A 20,022-nucleotide genomic window follows, 5' to 3' on the forward strand; every position below is an offset into this window, starting at 1 on the left:
CACACCCATGCCTTCTGTATGCACCATGGGGTCCAGCATGAATGAACCTCTGCTTCATCAGATTAAAAAAAAAAATGAATCAGTTCCACAATACTGAGTTCCAACAAGGATCCATTGCTAGCCATTCTTGATGCAGAGAAAGGCAGGTATAAGGCATCACTTTCCTGGAACTGTTGGCCCTAGTGTGATTGGGAAAGTCTTGAATCGATACATGGCAAGCTGGGATAAAGAATTTGAGAGAAAAAAAACAGTATCTTTCACTATTAAAGTCAAAGCTGACCTAACTTGACTAGCTTTTTTGCCATTTTGTTTACATCATCTTATGCTGAGGAATGCTGCTGCAACCACTGCATGGACTGTTAAAGTAGTGATGTTTTGAGATTGCCTTTCCTTTTAAAGGCCTGAAACTGCATGCTCCAATTTTAAAGAAACCTTAATTTCACATTCGTTCATACCAGCAAAATTAATGAACAGATAATGAACACATTGTGTGCGCAACATAAAAGATCAGTTCATAGAATGATCTTCATCAGGACATCACAGATACTTTGGATTTAACCATAGTACTTGGGAGCACACCTGCTGCTCTGTAGAGAATCTTGGGTTCAAAGAAGATGCAGGGGTTCCTATCGGCGATGCAGGACAAGAGAAGTCCCTTAGCTTGAATAGGACCTCGAGGCACGACCACCTAAGGGAGTAAACAAACATTATCCTGGTGCAAAAATAACAAATCCTGAATAATTGAGCATATACTTCAAGACAAGGCATGGTAAGGTTATTTATATAGCACTTTTATTTAAACAGAACAAATTTCAAAGAGAGATCTAAAACTAGTAACAAAGATGTTACTAGTGTTGAGATAAAGCACATTGTAGTGCATTGTAGTGCACTGTAACATACTGTCTGGCTGTACTAATATTCTCTGACAACTGGTTCCATTTAAAAAAAAGAACAGATAAATGCTGCCTCTCCATCCTTAGTCTTGAACTTGGGCAGTACTAAACAATTGGATGCTACTGATATGAAAGTTCTGCGCATTTCATTACATTTCAGCATTTCAGATAGAGATGCTGGCTCTACACAATTAAGCAATTTATAGATCAGTAATAACACCTTAATATCAAATCTATAACATACTGGTAGCCTGTGCAAAAATTTAAGAATGGGGGTAATGCATTCCTTTCTTTTGCTCCTAGTGACAAATGTGAATCAACTAATGTCTTTTTTGGGCAGCCCTATTAGGACACCAATGCAGTAATCATCCATGCTAAAATAAAAGCATGGACAAGTTTCTCTGGGTCTGGCTTTGTGAAGAAATCTCTAAACCTGTTTACATTTATGGAATTTAGCAGATACGCTTATCCAAAGCAACTTACAGAAGTCTTGTTGATGTTCTTATGGTGATAAAATGCTGATTTAGTAACTGATTTGATGTGACTGCTAAAACTGAGACCAGTGCCCAGTGCTAAAAATGAGATCAGTGTCCAAAAAGCTAACTACAAGCTAGCTCTTTAGATCTGAGCAGTGAGTAAATTGAACCCTAGGGGACACCACAGGTCACTGGCACTTTATTTTCTATTTTGACAAATTCCTGCATTTTAGGCATGACTTGAACCATTTTATTACTATTTCTGAGAGTCCAACCTAACGCTTAACTCATTCTAATAATTTTATAGTGTAAGGTTTTCAAAAGCTCCTGTGAGATCAAGCATAAGGAAAATGCATACATTCTGTATTTAAATGTCTGTATAAAATTGTCAATTTAACCATCTGTATTTTACTGTCTGTAAATGATTATCAAATTTAAATGAATATAATTAATTACCTTAATTACAGCAGTGTTAGGACTATAAGTATTGGGGCAAAATTCAGATTGAAATTAGTCTAGACAGCAATTTAAGGATAGAAAGCCAGTAAGTTGCTTGAAAACAATTTTCTCAATGAACAGCAGATTTGAAATAGACGTTTGTAAACACAGAGAAAACAGAGGAGCACAAGGCTATGAGAAAACTGCCATGTGTGACCACTCCCTTTGTTCTTATTTTGAACTGATCTTGAACCATCTTGACCTTTGCAGATTATAGCAGCACAATGAGTTAAGGTTATTGACTGTAATAATCCAGTGCCTCCTAACTGGGTCATGTTCTCTATATTGTTCTCTACACTGGGTAGCAGTCATACGGTTGGTCCTCCTTGCATTCTAGTGAAAATGCACTGACATTTCGAAGACTCAGTATCATGATGTGTTTTGTTTTGGTAGTTTGACATGTCACCATGTGTATGTGTTTACTTTCCCTCCATGTTGTCATGCCCCCCTTGTTAGCTGGTTCCTTGTTTCACCTGACCCTTGTTCTATCCCTAATCAGTGTGGTATGTAAACCCTGTTGTTTAACATGTATAACATCAGTTATTACCTACTGTTTATAGAGAGATATTTGCAAGTTTCTCATTGTTTTTGTACATTTCTCATCATTGCATTTGCATGTTTGTCTTTGTTGTGTTTGCTTTGTTTCTCTGGTTGTTTTGTTTAAATTTACTAATAAACACCTACATTTGCATAGCCTTTTCTCGGTTATCACAGAATACCGACCACCCAAGGATCTAATATTGATGCACATTAATCTTATCTTTAATTCCTACAGATCTGAATTGTTTGTGTTCACTTACTAATTTATAACATTCATAGAAATAATATTTCACATGCAAATATTTCAGAATCAGATGTGACCCACTACAAAAAATGTATCATTTTCAAATGTTTTCAGTTACTTCACATACGATTGACTACACCTGCCAAGAGATGACATGAATATTTTTTCTGTACCAATCCAATAACAATAACTTGCATTTGAATGTGGCCCAATATCTATACCCTGTGGAGGTGTAATTGAGTTGTTTGGGTGAAACATTTTGGGGGATTTTTTTGTGTGTGAGAGATGTATTATATATGCGATAGTTTTACAGATACCATGCTGGGATATGACAGATAAACAAATAAAATTATAAAAACAGAAAAACTGTTTACAAAATTAAAAAATTAAGATTTTTTTTTCCTTTCAATTTCCATACAGCCTCTCTTAATTAGACATGTATTGCTTTTATCACCACCTGCTTGGTTCCCAGCACACACACACACACACTCACTATTTTGACTGCCTCACTCACTGACTCCTAACATTTACACTACAGCTCATCTGCATTTTTATTTTTTTTCACTACTGAATGCAACTGTAGTTCCACATCAACTAAATATTGACCTTATCAAGCTTCTTATTCAAATTTTCTAGTCCTCCTAAAGGCTCAGCAGAGTAATGGCAAACTGTAGTTTTTCCAGTTTATCATACAGTTTGAATATACTAAAGCCATAGAATAATTAATTTCAAGAATAAACAGAAGGCGGGTGCTGTACTTGATTGGTTATTCTGTTCCTTTCCTCTCCAGCTCTGTTAACAAGTTTCTACTGCTTTTTCTCCCCCCCACCCCCAACCCTGAATTTCCTTTACTTCATGGCCAAACTGGAACACTTTGTTTTTTAAAGAACGTATAGATCACTGTTGGTCATAGATCCATGGTGGTGAACAGTGCTAAAATGCCATTTTGTCTCATTTAACTGATCTCACTAGAAGACATAACCTGTTTCCCCACCCTGGGTTGTCAAAACTACATTAAAGCAATGCAAGTCATCACATATGGATTCAGATCTATGCCATTTCTACACCAGTCTTTTTTCTTCAAACATATTTAATCACTATATAACTAATATATAAATAACAACATTTTCATACTGTTTAATCCTTATATTTTACACCCAAAACACTGCGTACTAATTCCTACCATTCTAAAGCCAAAGAAAAAAGTCCTTGGTGTACAGAGAAATGTACAGCAGGAACAGACACCAAGACAATGTTCATAGAGCCCAAATTATGCCTTTCATGGCTGAAAATTAACCACAGCTTTAGTCCTCAACCATAGACCAAATTTCCAATTTTTACTGAATGCTGTGCTTCATATCCTATTTTTCATTATTTTATAACCAGTTTCTGTAAAGACGTACCTTAATGCCAGGGCAGTGGGCAAAGAAGGCTTCAGGACTCTGCGAGTGGTAGAGGGAGCCATGGCCCACACAGCCCCATGGTGCTCGGATGGTCAGGTTCCCACAGTCATAAAGGTTACCCGAGCGGTACCGGTACTTTGCGGCTTCATTTACAATCTTTAAAAAGAACAGAACATTTTGTGAGTACACATATTAAAGGGGAAGTTCACCTTTTTCACATTTGAAAAATACATATATAATTTGTGCATCACTTGTAGCCATAATCTGCAGAAGGTTGTTTGTTAAGGGAAATATGTAGCTATGAACATTGATTTGTACTCTCAGGGACCATTTCCACAGCTTACAACAAAGCACCTCATGTTGCTATTAAAAATTGTTGATTTTCATTGCATTTTGGTGACGCAATTTCTTTTTTGAAATTAATCAAAAACTGGAGCTGTTTATTCCGCATCCAGCACCCCAAAACTACAAACCATGAAGAATAGAACAGACTGAATCAGAGCAGGAATTTAATGACTACTGCAAAGAAAAGTGGATCTTTGGGAGTTTTTTTTTTTTTTTAACTGTTTTATGTCTTTAAAGATTATATTTTGAGGAAACTGATGATAACTCAACTAGTGTTTACATTCATAAATCCATCTGATTATAATTTCAATTTTATAAGAATCATTTGTTGAGAAAACATTTTTTTTTGTTTATGCTCAAATATAAATAAAAAACGTTATCTTCCCCTTTAACTGAAAACTCTGAAATGCCTTTAGTGTTTTGAGCTCTTTCCTCTGTAAGGCCCCTCTTCCAGTGAAGAGGGAACATAGTGGCTGGCTTTATTACCACTACAACACCAGGACCTCTGCTCTAAAATATTCCCTTGTCACATCTGATATTCACAACTGCCCTGAAAAAGGAACGTAAACTCATTCATCTTCAGGGAGGTGACAACATGCAGCACCAGATAGGCAAATGCAGCTAGCTCCTCTCTGCAGGTCAGCCAGCAAATGCCTCATTTATCTTTTGCTGTGTGTAAGCCACTGCATCTTTACCTGTGTCATCAATGGCAGCATGATTTTTGAATATTCTGTATGACCTGGTAATCTCCAAGAACAGAACTGAATCATGTACATGCATTTTGAAATATTAATACACTGATTTTGCCGGTGTAACTGGAAAACCGCCTTGAATTCCACCGTGTATCTCGGAATTGATCCCTACATAAATAAATGAGTCAGCTGTCCAAAATGTCTTCACAATAAATACAATCTACAACATAAAAACAACAACCTCCTGATGGCTCACTTAACTGAATGATGACTTAATCAGTGTTAGAAGACAGAAGCATCAAACCAGTGGGCCCACCTGATCGAAAGCTGGAAAGATGTAGTCGGCAAACTGAATTTCTGCAATGGCAGTTGCTCCTCCAACTGCTGCACCTATTCCAAATCCTACTATGCCTTGCTCGCACAGCGGAGTATTGAAGACGCGATCTTTGCCTGGCCAAAAAAAAAAAGTAAGTGAAAATAAAAATGTAAACTGATGGGTATTTGTCTCATAGCTAGTATTCTGAAACCCATTTTAATAACAAACTGAGACAAAGTGGATACCACAGGACACCACAGACAAGACTGCCTTGAACAAAAGATCCTGCATAAGTGGTTAATTTCTCATCTGTGTTAAGAATCAAAGCAAGGTAAATCTAATTCCAAATGGCAGACTCATCCATGACCACAAAAACATGGTGTGGTTTCCACTTCTATCCTGTAATTCAACAACAAACCACATGAACTAAACTCTAGACATGGTCAGAGATTCTATTTTTATTTTTGCCAAGTGACCAGCTGCTCCTTTGTTTTATCTTTAGTGGTGGCCTACATACCTGCTGATCATTCAGACTGATCTGAAAACACGGCTTGTATAACAATTGCAATACATGTACTATATTACAGGATTATTTGCACCAGCACCCAAAGGTCACACTAACAAACCAGTGCATACATTCTTAAAAGCTGAATGAAAAAAAAAACTGAATGATGAATAAAAGAAATTGACATAATGATAGAAATTATCAATGATGAAAATGAAAGAGGAAAAGAGGAATTTAACAGAATTGATGGACATTTCAGAGTCTTGGACTCCAAACATTTTCCACCCTCATCGCAGAATTATAAATCTGTACTTCATCTGAACAGAAATAAAGGGAATACCAAGCAAAAGTTTGTATCAGTCATTTTAGTGATAATGCAATGTTTCCTGGCTGGTGTATGCAATCGATTTCACAGAAAAAGATATTCCATGTGGATTGGCGGGAGAAGGCGGCACAGCTGAAAATGTGGAATTCAGGTGGACAGCAGTACTCACTGCTCAGCAAGGCCTGTGTGTGTGCGTCACCCTTACAGGTAGCCATTCATGTGCCATCTCTCTCATCTAACAAGATGGCATGGAAAATAATGATCCCTTGCAAAAGGTCAACACCTCTGACGTCAATGAAAACAAAAGGCGGGGGAACGAGAGAGAGAGAGAGAGAGAGAGAGAGAGAGAGAGAGAGAGAGAGAGAGAGAAGGCACCTGACTAATGTTTATTTAAACTACAAGTTGCTAAGCAATCCATGAATCACCACGTTTGTCTGGCAATGATAATCATGTTAATGGAAGCATAAAAAATATATATATCAAACTTCCATTAATATCTATAGGTTAAAAGTACAAAATCAAACAAAAGCGCTACACAACAGCATAAATGTACATTATACAGAAAAATGTCACTTCACTGTTTAACAGTATTCTGGACAAAAATGGGGTCCCAGTTGAGTTTGGTATTCTACACAATAATGTAACAGACAAAACCTCAACTCTTAGAAAAAGAAAACCATTTTATTCTTGAATACTCCCATAGTACCTACGTGATTGTAAGGAATAAAGTTCAGAAAGTTTTTTTTTTTAAAACAGAAACAGAATGCATGCACAAATATTGTAAAGTAAATATCATCATCTTCACAATTTTGATTTCATTATTATAATAAACATTATGTTTCAACAGATGAATGGATAAGAACACAAAATATTGCCTAGAGGATTTCCAAATTCTAGGTCTTCAGGAGATAATACATATATCTCGTTCAATCGAGAGATGATTGTGCATCTCAAAAACAGGACAGTGCTGCCATCTAGTGCTACAATGTGGCCCATGCAATTTAATGACTGGCTATGTTTGAAATAGCCTACTACATACTGTATACTGCACTCAGTATATACTGTACACTGAACACTGGTCCTACTAATAGTATGCAGCATAGTATCCAGTATGCAACAAACTAAAACCATACAATGAGGTCACATGAACATATGAAGGTTCCACACACTTGTGAAAGATTTTCTGCCACCGTTGCATGACAGGATTCAGTATGCCACATAGTTATGTTCTGTCTCTCACATACCAAAGCAGTATGATCCGCATACATTTCGCATAACGGAAAAACGTATTTTGATCACATACCCCATATGGCATACTGATTTGGGGCCCAATCAGAATGTAGTGGGTAATTTCGAGCACAGCCTATGACAACTTGAGCCATAGATTTCACATTGCATATATGCAATCAGTATTGAGAAACACTTACCATATTTGTCCCTAAGTCCAACTGTGCAACGAAACACTCCACCAAAAGCCACGTCTTCCCCAAAAATTACTTTGGAACAGAGACAAACATCATGTAGAAAATATAACTTTGTTTCATTTGCTGATGCTATAACAGCATGTCATTCAGCAAATCAGCCAGACAGACATCAATAGAAATTACATTAGTATTAATATAGGGGTGCACTGACATAATATTTTCATTTATGATTGCTGTCTGAACAGCAAGTGCAAAGACCTTTAAAGTGCAACACCTGTAATTCTTTAAAGGTATAAATGCTTGTGCACCTAATTACATTTTTTATAAAATGTTTTAAATGTTTTTTAAAAAGTCATGAATCATGAAGTCAGTGCAAACAATTCAATGACTGAGTGCACAATACAGACAAAATATTATATTGTTATTGTATTGCAACATATGGTCATTGTGATATTCTCTAAAATATATTAGAAATATGACCCAACTAAAGTGTCCAGGCATTTCTTTTTACCAACATTACCAACATATGTTGTATCATGTCAATGCCTTCATTAATCAAATCAGGTATACAACACAGGAACATCTGAGTTTGGCAGGATACTCAGCACATGACATGACATGATTTCATAGATGGCTCAATTATCTATTGAAATGCTCTGCAATACATAACTATTGCAAAAACCTCTACTGGGATAATTTTAAAATTATATATTGTTCAGACCTAGTAACAACATGAACAAACCATGACTGATCTTGACATGATAAGACTCCTGGAACCAAAAATCATAATTGGCCATTTTGCTTCCTTCAACAATAACAAAAACAACAACCTGTTTATTATGTATGTTTGCATACATTTTCACAATTGCCCGGTTTTTGTTCCATTACAGTGGAGATCGAAAATGTATAAATCCTTTAGAAGTTTCTATATTTCTGCATAAATTTGACATAAAACATCATCATTATCTAAAAGGAGATAGAGAACCAAATTAAACAAATGAGACACAAATAGACTGTCATTTATTTATTGAGGAAAATGATCCAATATTTCATATCTCAGAGTGGCAAAAGTATGTATACCTTTAAGATTAGCAGATATTTTGAAGATGAAATTTGAGCCAACAATGGAATGACAAATCAGATGTGAGTGGGCACCCGGTTTTATTTAAAGAACAGGAATCTGGCAAAGTACAACCCTAAGCACACAAGTTCTTCTACCAAAAAATGGTTAAAGAAGAATAAAGGCAACATTTTAAGTCAAAGTCCTCACCTTACTCCTGTAGAAATATTGTGGAAGGACCTGAAACAAGCAGTTCATTGGAGGAAACCCACAAACAACCAAGTTGAAGCTGTTTTGTACGAAGGAATCAGCTAAAAGTCCTCCAAGGAAGTGTGCAGGACTAATCAACATTTACCGGAAAGATTTTGCTGCACAAGGGTGTCAGACCAGGTACTGAAAACAAAGGTTCACATACTTTTGCCACTCAGATATGTATTGGATCAGATTCCTCAATAAATAAATTAGTCATATTTTCTCATTTTTCTGATTTGGTTTATGACTTGTGACAATCTGAGGTTTTAGCTCAAATTTATGCAGAAATTTCTAAAGGGTTTACAAACTTCAAGCAGCACTGTATACTTGTATATCATTACATATACTATGGAAAAACGGTACCACGGAAAGTGGTTCCCCTCTCTATAATTGTAGATTACTGCTGGATACTGGAGGGATGTTCCTGAGGCCAAATATAGGCAAAACTCAAACTGTAGAAGCAAGGTTGTACAAATTTTAAGTCTAATAAGAGACTTACTAATATGTAATTAATGTAAATTGTAAACACTTAAATACCACATGAAAGAAAGATTCTAAAAACAAGTTAAATTTCATAAAATAGGGTCCACCTATTTTAGTTTGGGAAGCAAAAAAAAAAAGTTAAAACTTTGTTGCCCAGAGATCTAACAGCATCTTCAGCAAAACAAACAAATATATGAACAATAGACACCTGCTGTGGGGTCACTTGAAAGGGTGTTGTCCAAAGCACTGGTAACAGACTGGAATAAGTTCATCTTCATGGTGGAGCCTGAAGAGAAGAAATATGTAGTTGATCTAGGCCATAGACAAAAGTTTAACATTTGCACAAAACCTGACTGTTCAACCTATGCGAATCAAAGCTGAACTCTGGTGAATGCAGAATGCATTAGTTTAGTTTCGCCGTTCGCCACAAAAGAAGCATCATGTAAAACTGGTTAGCAAATATCTTAGGGATATAATTAGCTGTTCTGGAAACGGTTCATTACGCGGTTGTGTATGTGGAGTTGCAAATTATAACAGGAAAAGGTTCTCGTAAAAAAAAAAAAAAAAAAAACAGCAATAGGACTGATGTCAGCTAACTGCTCCAATGCAAGTCTCTAAATAATTTGCAGATGCGTACCTAAAAGCCCTTATCTGCTTTCGGACCAGCGCAAGGCACTTTAAAATAATACCCTAAACGGTGTTGATTTATTGGAAGATGGCTAGTTCTAGACAAGCTAACCAGTATAATCACAGGGTAAGGTTAAGGCATCAAACAACTTGCATTTTGTTAGCTAACCTAACCTTGCAATCTAGCCAGCTGTTATACGAAGGAGTTGTGAAGATGCAGGCCTGGAAGGTAATTCGGTATCTTAAATAATCAGACTGTAGTTAAGGAGCTATGTATACAACAAACAGCTAGCTAACCAGCTAGCTAAGGCATACAGCAAGGACCTTTAGCCTACCATATTTAGTTGGGACGGGGTCAGGATGAAAGGTGAAGTGCGCGGCATGTCTTTTTTGCGTTTTCGGCTTAAATGTGCAGCTCGGGAAGAGTTTGAGTAGTGTTACTCCAAAACTATTGTGCAAACTTGCATGAATATTGGTGACAGGGTCTTTAGAGCTTACGCTCCTCAGGAGTAACCGTGCTGCTGCCGCCGCCATTGTAAGAAGAGGATTACCGACCCAGGAAGTTGAATACAACGTCACTAGTGAAACTGACGTAAGGGGTGACCTGATTGGTTGAAAAAAGTGGGTGGCGGCACCCAGTGAAGCCTTTACTGAAGGACAAGAATTTCTGTGTATTACTGCATACTGTCATTCCATTTGATTAGCCTATTTATATAGTAAATCAGCACAGCAGTGGCAAGTTGACCCTTTAAAATGTGGGTCAGTATGGTTTGATCTGCAGTTTTACTTTATAAAAACATTGTCTTGAACAGAAGATTTGGCATAGATAGTTTCCTACAACATGCAGCAACACGAAACTTTAGTAATTAATATGATGCTGTTGGGACTTTTTGGGGATCAAATCCAATGTCAGTTATCTCTTTATTGTTTAACAACCCATTTTTTGTTAAAGATTAGTCATCATTAATTGTACTTTACTAAAAATTGTACTTTTTGAAAGACAAACAGAAATAAGTACTTTAAAAAAAAAACAACAAAAAAAACCAAAACAAAAACAAACAAAGAGCATTTTTACTAGCTCAACTGTGCTGTCTCCTCTGTCTTTTTTACCTTGAACTTAGTCAGAAGTACCCTGCCCTGAAACATGAAAAGTAATTCATCTCTTCAGTGGATCTCAAACTTAAAATGAATAATCCCACAAACGCCCATTTAATATACCATAAAAGGTAAGTTTATTCATGAGAACATAATATATAAATGTACAGACAGAAATGGAGGTGAAATTTGGAGAAAAAAAATATGAAAAGGATTTTGTATTTGAGAATTGTATACTCCTAAAATTAGGTGACAAAAGTTGCTAAGGATAAAATCAAGACTGACAGGTTTTTTTTTTTTTAAGAAATAAATGTCTTAAATTAGCATTTTTGTGTCAGTCAAAGAAATGAGCAAAATCCAATGCAGAATTAAACATAACTCCTCCCATTTTCTCAAGATATCCAATCCACTGGCTGGTGTATGTTGTCAAGATAATGATTCACACAGAACAGTCTTCACTTCCACGAGGATTGACTAGATCTCTTCACACATTCAGAAACATCCAATTTTCTTCCACTGTTACACATTTTTGCTAGGTTCTATAAGAAAAAGAAGAGAATTAGATGTAGATGTTGAATATTTGATGAACATCTGATGAATTCGAAGTGCAGTTCAAGCATCTTTAATCAACTGGAATGGAAATGAATCTGTGTAATTAACCATAGCACACTACAGATCAATGAGTGGAAGAATACTCACACTAGCAGCTCTGGCAATGCTGTTGGGAGACTGTAAGGCAGCCAGCTCATTTAGAATTCTCTTTAGGTCACTATTGCATGGTTCTAGAAGAGAGACCATTGGACAACGCTGAGCATGAAAAAGAATGCTAATTTAGCGCACTGTATACTATATACACTACTCAGTTTTATCTATGTCCAGTGACTTTTTCCATGGATCTGCTTGTGTGTACTACTGAAAAAAAGTGGTCACCTGGCTCAGGTGGTGGCTGAGGCTGCAGTTGTAAGTATGGATGATCCATAAGTTCTGCAATGGAGATGCGTTCTTTGGGATTCCGTACCAGACACCGCTATATGCAGGGAACAATTTTGTTAATTTTGTTTTATCATTGTAAACTGTGATGTACTTAATACTGGTCAACCAGTACTTTAAAATATAATCCAACAAAAACACATACCTTTAGTACATCTAGCAAATCCTTTTCAGAAATGTCAGGAAAGTCAATCTCATGAGACGGATCAATAATGGCATGTAGTTTGGTGATCTGGTTAGTGATGTTTTGGAAGGGTGTTTTCCCATAGGTCATACAGTACAGAATACACCCAAGTGACCACACATCACCCTTCGGGCTGATCTATTATTAACATAAAAAAGGTAAATGGGTTTATTGGGTATTGGGCAAATGATCATTCTCTTGTTTATATATGCCACAAATACATAGCATAACACCTGTACAAAGTACTAAAGAATACTCATACAACATCCGTAAATACCGCAGTTTTACATTTTCCATGTTACACACAATATCAGTTTGAAAATGTACATCTAACCTTACCTTTGACCTTGGCTTTCCACCATTAGATGACGTGTCTTTAATGGCCTCCGGAGGCATGTAGTTTAATGTCCCCACCTAGAGGATAGCATCAGAATCCTGAACCTACTGTACACACACCACATGCAACTCATTGTATCAGTTTAGTATCTGTACTAACCTGTGAGTCCTTCATAACACTTGTCATGTCTGGCTGAATGTGGTTGGCTATGCCAAAGTCTATGAGCTTTAAGGAAGCATTCACAATCACAAAATTAGCTGGCTTCAAGTCACTATGGACAATACCTATGAAGCAAGTTTAAAAAAAAAATAAAACTTATGACAACCAAGAGCACCAACACAAGTGTGTACATTTTTTCCCCCAATATTAAAGTGTTGCTCTTGCATAGTCACCATGCTTATGAATGGTCTGCACTGCCTCAAGCATATTCCTCCAGTAGAACTTTCTCTCCAGTGAGCTGACACTCTTGCGGTTACGTAGCCAGGTGTTGAGGTCCAGGTTGCCACACTCCATCAACATATAGATGTAGCTGTCTGTGATCTCACTGAAATTCAGGCAAGGAAAAAAATGCAGCATGAGGGGATGGTGCCAAGTCTTATAGGCTCCATGATGGCTGAGCTGAGAAGAGAGGTAACAGGGTCTAGATGTTCATCTTCCAATATCGGTAGCCCTACAGGGGGCCCTCGGGATGAAGGCAGTAGAAGACATACTCACTAGTCATACAGCTTGATGATCTGGTCACTGTACTGCTGTAGGTGATTCAAGTGCTCAATCTCATTCTTGTAGCTTTCAACAGTCTGAGTATCTGCTTCTTCCAAGTTCACATATTTCACTGCATACAGCTGTTTCTTCTGGTCTAGAACCTGATAGACCTAAAACACATGCCACATGCCATAGTTTTCACCCAAAAGTAAAGTCCCACAAGCATGATAAACATGTATAAATAAAAGGTAGTATTATGGTGGTATGGTGGTACAGTACCTTACTGGAACCACCTCTGCCTATCATCTTCAAAATGAAAAACTGTCTGCCTTTAATTGTGATGGACTCATTGGAGAAGGCACTGACAGGTCCCTGAAAGTAAGATATTATTTGTGGTGAACATATACATCCCCAAACCTGCACTAACTGAAATTTAACAGAGAGGAGTGTATATTAAGGATCGTTTCTTCCTGAAAGTTAACAGTGTCTGCCAATCTTACATCAGGACTTTTTTAACAAAAATGTTGAATAAAAAGAGATTGTAAAGATCTAAGAGCACCCAGTGTAGAAATTAGGAGATTTCTACTATTGCAAAATTAAATGTTTAGGTGTGAAACCGGCTGTTCCCTGTGACAACTGTTGGACAACAGAGACCTGACTCTGTGGTGTGCAGGGTAACGAAGCATGGCAGACTCTTTGAGCTGTAGATGGAACAGACACAACAGCTGGTGTCTGCTTTACCACTGGTGTAACAAAACTAGGAAGAAGAAATGAAAGCATCCAGATTAAAATAATATATTTTTTAAAAAGTTAAACAATTTAATAAAGCCCTGTTGGGTTCACACCTGTTTGTTTGGGGGTTTTTGCAGTTGGGTGTCTGGAAGCCGGTGGCTGGGTTTAACCTGGGTGGCACAGCCACAGAGGAAGTCCTCACTGAGTTAAGAGGGCGTGGAGTGGGAATATGATCTATAGGCGACTTATGTTCCTAAAGACAGCCACACAAGATTTTAAATGAACAAGTCCCCAAAATAAAGCACATGAATTTAACTTCACAAAAAGAATAATATTTTTTGTTATAAAGTTAACAGCAATTACACAGAGGTAGTACTGAAGACATCTTATTCCTTTATCTTCCTATACTGGGCCTTCATTGGGCACATTGTTACATATTTTAAATTGTTCTGTAATAATTAAAACAAACAATAAAGAAGCAATAAAACCATAAAACTGTTTACATTACAAACAATAAAGACCAATGACCATAATCACAATTCATGCTTGGTCTTTAGTTTGACATTTTAGCATATTTGGGAAAACCAGTGATGAAAGTCCACTTCCATAATCACACCTCTGGAGATGCATGTTTGTTGATGCGTGCAGGAATCCTCCATTCTGACAAACTCTCCGCAGCACAAGACTTCCGTTGATGGTCATTTCTGGAAATTCTTAGCGGATACTCTTCTTCCTTTCCCACTCTATCACTGTGAGTGGCTACTACATCTGTAAAAGAAAAAAAACAAACTGACATCTACCAAAGCATGCTATAAAGCATCTGTTAATCTGATAATCTTTTGATTATAGTACATGGAGCTAAAAGTGACAAACCTGCAACATCCTCTTTATCCTCTGTAGGGAGCAGCTGAGTTTTTCCAGACTTCAAATTCTTCACAGCCATCTGGAGAAGTTCAGCAGGTTTGGCATTTAATGCCAAAGCCTTCTGCAGAATGGAAGCGCTTTTCTTAGTATTACCTGCACAAACAAAATGTAGAAAAAAGAGAGACATCTTTACTATGTTATTTATGGATACTAATGGAGGTCATAAATATATGTAGTACTACATTTGTATAATGTAAAACAGCCTAGCAAAATCACTATTTTATTTACACCAACCTCGTGACAGCTCAAACTGAGCATGAGCGATATGCACAAAGGCAAAAGCTTTGCTATTGGTTCTAGCAATAAGGAAATTATCCTCAGCATCATCAGGATCTTCAATTCTACAGAAAGACAAGCAACAATAGATTTACAAGAAATTTCTGCATGCGAGCATGGAAAGACACAAGGATTTTTTTCAGTCAAGCTCCAGTCACATACCCTTTCAACTCAGCATATCTGACTAGCATGCGAGCATAGCTTTCAGTTTTGCTATTCTGTGCAAGGGGAAGTCTAGAGAACACTTTAGAGTAGCATTCCAGCAGCCTGCAGAGAAAAGCAGAATCTGCACGAGGGTCCTCTTGCTTCTCCAGGTTTGTGAGGTACGCAAGGCATGCCTCGGGAGAGCTTGAGCTTATGATTTGATTAATGTTGTCAGTGGTGTCTGAAAAGAGGAACAGGGAGAATCGCTCCATCAACAATAGAAAATAATGCAATGGTAAGGTTATTAGTAAAAAGACCTAGTCAGATTGACATTTATCAAAAAGAAAAATGTTAAAGCATTACCATCCAATCTAGTGGTTATTTTCCTTTCTGGTCTATTAAGGAGTGCTGTGGTGGAGTCCACGTCACTAGTGTCCTCCCAAGGCCGTGGCTCTGGACTAATAAGTGGCTGCACAAAAATATCCGTCATTCCATAACTACATGCAAACCTTTTCACAGGTATTAGGTGCAACTATTCAGCATCCTTATGTTCAGTTGTCATCATTAGAAAAGTGAAGTATAGCTGAATTTTCATACCTTCAGACATAGCAGGTTGTAAGAGTCTCCATCTCCAGAATTCTTCTTTGCAGAAGACAGCGGCAAAACAAAGCTTGCATTTGAGCGATATGTTGACCTAGAGAAAAAAAAAAAACATCTGTCAGTTCTGGGCAAAATGGAATGAAAAACATTTTAACATGACAGATGATGCATTATATAGATGTAAAACATTCTCACCTAGACAAACTGCTGCTGTAGCTGGAAGCCTCAGGTTTGGAAACAATGTCAACATTCTCATTTTCAGGTATAGATAATGGCACCATTGGTATCCTCCCAGGCTAAAGAGATAAAGCAATCAGTTAGCATGCATATCCTCATGTCAAGTTCTTTCTTTGAATAAGACCGAACCTCATTTCCAACATTACCATGGCCATTGCTCTTTTGCGTTCTGAGCCATATTGCCAGACAGGGAGGTCATCCTGGGGGCTGTTTTTATACTCAGTTCTGTAATTCCAGATTTGCAAAATAACTTACAAATGAAAAAACAAAAACATTATAATTACAACAATGTTATGCAAGATAATATCTTGATTTGTTTCCTACCCTAGAGAAAAACCACTGGCAAGATGAAAATCATCTGATTCATCTGATGCTCTGGAGATGCCTTTAGACATTAATCTGCTTTTCATGGGTTCCTTTGCATTTTCAAGTGCAGTCGCTGAAAATATGTATTTTTTGTGGTTATTTAAACACCATGTCAATAGATTTTCCTATCCTATTTTAAACACATACATACACTGCATAAATAATACACAATACTGTGCATATAAATACATTTAAAAACATCTTAAAATGAATAATTACTACATAGACAGAGATATAAAATTCTTCTTAAAAACCTGCTAAATTTTCTTTATTCTCTTGGGAAAACAGTTGACGTCTGCCCAGTTTCAGATTTTGCATTGCAGCTTCTAAAACTTCTGATGGTTTAGCCCCCATTTCAAAAGCCTCCTGAAGAATCCAAGCACTTTTCTTCTCATTACCTGTTCATTCATTCCACAAATGTTATTAACTCCATATGATGATTTTCTGCAATAAACACACCTGAAAGCTAATATGCTAAATTCAAAAATGCACACCACCACTTGCTGCATTACTGAAATTATGATCACATTAATACTTTATTATATTAATTTCAAGTAACATTTAACAAATGACACACCAAGTATGGTAGTTCATTAGTCTGATGGCAACATTATATATTTTCTTACCTTGCAAAAGCTCAAACTGAGCATAAGCTATGTGGACAAAGGCAAAATCCTTGCAATGGGATCTTGCTATTTCAAAACTATCCTGTGCCTCGTTAACATCCTGAATACTGTTGAAAGGGGGAGATCACTTTGGCTTAATATAAATCAAATTAGATTCAACAACAGTATGTGCTTTTCAAACTATATACTGTGAAATAAAATAGTATTTAGGACAGACAAGCAGTGACTTACGATTTTAGCTCTGCAAATTTCACCAGCATCCTCGCATAGCTTACATTCTGGCTGAATTTTCCTAATGGCATGCTTGAAAAAACTCGGGTGTAGAAATCAATTAATTTGGATAGAAATGTAGGATCTGTGTGAGGATTGCCCTTCTTCTCAAGATTACTCAAAAAAGTGCGGCAAGATTCTGGTGAATTTGAACTGATGAGTTGGTTAATATTGTCTGTGTCATCTATAAGGAAAGAAATTTATTACGATATTAGGAATTTTGCTAACACGTCTAGCCAGTTACCTAACTATATTATTCAGCTTTCGTTGGTTTTTCTGAAGCAAAACAAGTAACAACATGATATTATGGATAGCTGAACGAATAGTGCAATTGGAATAATTCATAATAATCACCATCGTTATAATATCTTTTCATCTTCTCCAGCTTCTGATACAATTTGGCTATCTGCAGCTGTCGATCAGTGTTCTCGTCATCATCCATGCCTAAAACATGAATAATCATTCTCCCCTTACATCAGCACATCGAGCACCGACATAATCACTTTTTGCTGATGTGTCTTTGTGATATTATATACACAAAAAAACCTCTTTAAATAGAGAGGACTGGTTTGCAGTTTGTAATATATTTGAATCTACGTTGATCAGTAAAATGTAGCTAAGCCAACGTTACTCCGCTAATGTGGTAGCTAGCGCGACCATTTATGTGAAGCTAGCTGGTGAGTCTTGACTTCTTGGGACAGATTCAGCTACCACTTAACATAACCTATAGTTAGCTGTTTATGGTCACCCACATAAACATTTGGAGCATAACCAAACCCTTTAACATAGCAGAGGCTCAATCAGAAGCCTTACCGAGCTAACGCTAACAATGTAGCTAAATAACTAGCTAGGTTAGCGAATGCTGAACGGTGCTCGTTGCTGACACAACTAACGCTAGCCAACAGTCACAGTGGTAATAACAACAAATGCTCGTACTAGTGTTATCATTTTTACAAACTTACCGCTGCTAGGAGTATTTCACAAAGATATATCTATGTAACGTGTGAACAATATTTAGTATTATGCGAGACGTATGGACAAGTCTGTTTTGTTCAACAAAACTTTCAAACTTGCCCACGTCCTCACATCTCGCCTCTTCATTGGTCTGTTTGTATCGGAGACTCCGCCCTTGTTTTTGCTCCACTTATACAGACGCCATCTAGTGGCTTTCTGAAAAAGTGGACCAATACAAGCAGACAAAAATATATCTACTGCGTGAACAAATCACTCTAAAATGCCACAGATACATTTTGGTCTCTAATTAGTTTTTAGCTTTTGTTGTTTTAAAAAAAGTTAACGACACAATATGACGACAATGATTAGATAGCACAAACTTCTCAGTCCATTTTGTTCATTACAAGTACTGCATGGGACGTAGTGCCACGCCCTGTAAATGTAAATCCATGTTTCCATCAGCTTTATGGGATATTTGTGTAACCTGTGGTACAGGAGCCGATATTTGCAGAAACACAGGGCTACGTGAAATGTTTTGAAGTTAATATAACGTTATATAACATTTCTGAATTTAGCTAGTGAGTGAATGGAGAGAGGTGTACTTATCGCCACAGAATTTGCCGTATTCCCATTTGAGTGCGTATGACAATTCTTTTTGTAGTGTATTGACATTTTCTTTAAAAACAGCCTTGCTTAGAAAACTGCTACCCGTTTGATAAGATTTCATAAACAAATATGGCTACCATGTGAATCAATACATCTGGTATTAAATGTTCAATGTATATGTTCAAATGTTTTGTGCATTTAAGTGTCTGAGTCAGGGCCTAATATAAGTAACATGTTAAGAGTTGGTAAAATTATTATAAAATACAGTCATCAAAAATTGTACTTGTGCCTAGCTTGTACCATTTAGATTTTCAATGTAAATGATAATTATTTTATGATTACATTGAAGCAAAATGCTTTTAATTTAAACTGATTCAAATTACACCACTCCTCCCTAGTATCAGTGATTCACTAATTCTAGATTTCAGAGCAGGTAGGAAAAATAAAGCTTTGAGAGCTTTATGATTGTTACTGGAACTTTCATTTTTGAAGTTAATTACTGTTTTCAGTTTTCTTATTTGTTACATTAAATTTATTTTTTACTTTGCCATTAATTTTGGTAATGTAAATATTCAACCACATTCTTATTAAAAAACTCAAACTTAAGCAATGTGTAGTTTTTGTAAATAAGTCAAACCTTTGATCACCACAGCAATGCACTTATAAATGGTACCATAGTTTGAGAATTTTATAAGGAAAATAAAAGAGCACCCTACACAAAGTACAGATCTAAAAAGAAGCACAAAGCTGGCAAAGATGTGGAAGAAAGGGCTCAACCTTTCCCACACTGCCTAGGTTTAGCCTCCAAACAAGAGCATTTCTTGGTAAATTTACTAATGAACCAGTACCTGCAAACACAGAAGTCAGTGACTAATGATGGAAATGAGTGATCAACA

General features: G+C 36.7%; 2 protein-coding genes across 6 annotated transcripts in view; both read right to left on the minus strand.

Moving 5' to 3' along the window:
- Positions 1–10,625, minus strand: part of bckdhb (branched chain keto acid dehydrogenase E1 subunit beta) — a 46,867-nt gene extending 36,242 nt beyond the window's left edge. For all 3 annotated transcript variants that reach the window (XM_027002217.2, XM_027002226.2, XM_027002237.2), the window contains exons 1-6: positions 10,419–10,625; positions 9,665–9,742; positions 7,665–7,733; positions 5,408–5,541; positions 4,055–4,210; positions 580–688 (exon numbers count right to left, since the gene is read on the minus strand). In XM_027002217.2, the coding sequence (XP_026858018.2) occupies positions 580–688; positions 4,055–4,210; positions 5,408–5,541; positions 7,665–7,733; positions 9,665–9,742; positions 10,419–10,617 (745 nt within the window). In that variant the 5' untranslated portion in view covers positions 10,618–10,625. The remainder of the gene's footprint in view (positions 1–579; positions 689–4,054; positions 4,211–5,407; positions 5,542–7,664; positions 7,734–9,664; positions 9,743–10,418) is intronic.
- A 706-nt stretch (positions 10,626–11,331) lies between these two features.
- On the minus strand, positions 11,332–19,690 carry ttk (ttk protein kinase). 3 transcript variants are annotated; one of them, XM_027002787.2, is made up of 25 exons: positions 18,529–19,690; positions 17,921–18,010; positions 17,528–17,750; positions 17,297–17,403; positions 16,925–17,068; positions 16,629–16,743; positions 16,451–16,529; positions 16,263–16,363; positions 16,065–16,161; positions 15,831–15,936; positions 15,486–15,708; positions 15,282–15,388; positions 14,997–15,140; positions 14,740–14,891; positions 14,237–14,376; positions 14,046–14,148; positions 13,671–13,763; positions 13,404–13,561; positions 13,082–13,233; positions 12,849–12,973; positions 12,692–12,766; positions 12,314–12,490; positions 12,109–12,205; positions 11,878–11,960; positions 11,332–11,717 (listed from the first exon to the last, which is right to left on the minus strand). In XM_027002787.2, exons 2-25 carry the CDS (start codon positions 18,006–18,008, stop codon positions 11,634–11,636), a joined length of 2,973 nt encoding a protein of 990 aa, XP_026858588.2. In that variant the 5' UTR covers positions 18,009–18,010; positions 18,529–19,690; the 3' UTR covers positions 11,332–11,633. The 3 variants fall into 3 exon arrangements, with proteins under 3 accessions (XP_026858588.2, XP_026858578.2, XP_026858597.2); XM_027002777.2 differs by having other exon boundaries at positions 17,921–19,690; XM_027002796.2 differs by lacking the exon at positions 16,629–16,743 and having other exon boundaries at positions 16,451–16,554; positions 17,921–19,690.
- Between the last annotated feature and the right edge of the window lie 332 nt (positions 19,691–20,022).

This window comes from Electrophorus electricus, chromosome 10 (genome assembly GCF_013358815.1).
Source record: "Electrophorus electricus isolate fEleEle1 chromosome 10, fEleEle1.pri, whole genome shotgun sequence".
NCBI classification, from domain to species: domain Eukaryota; kingdom Metazoa; phylum Chordata; class Actinopteri; order Gymnotiformes; family Gymnotidae; genus Electrophorus; species Electrophorus electricus.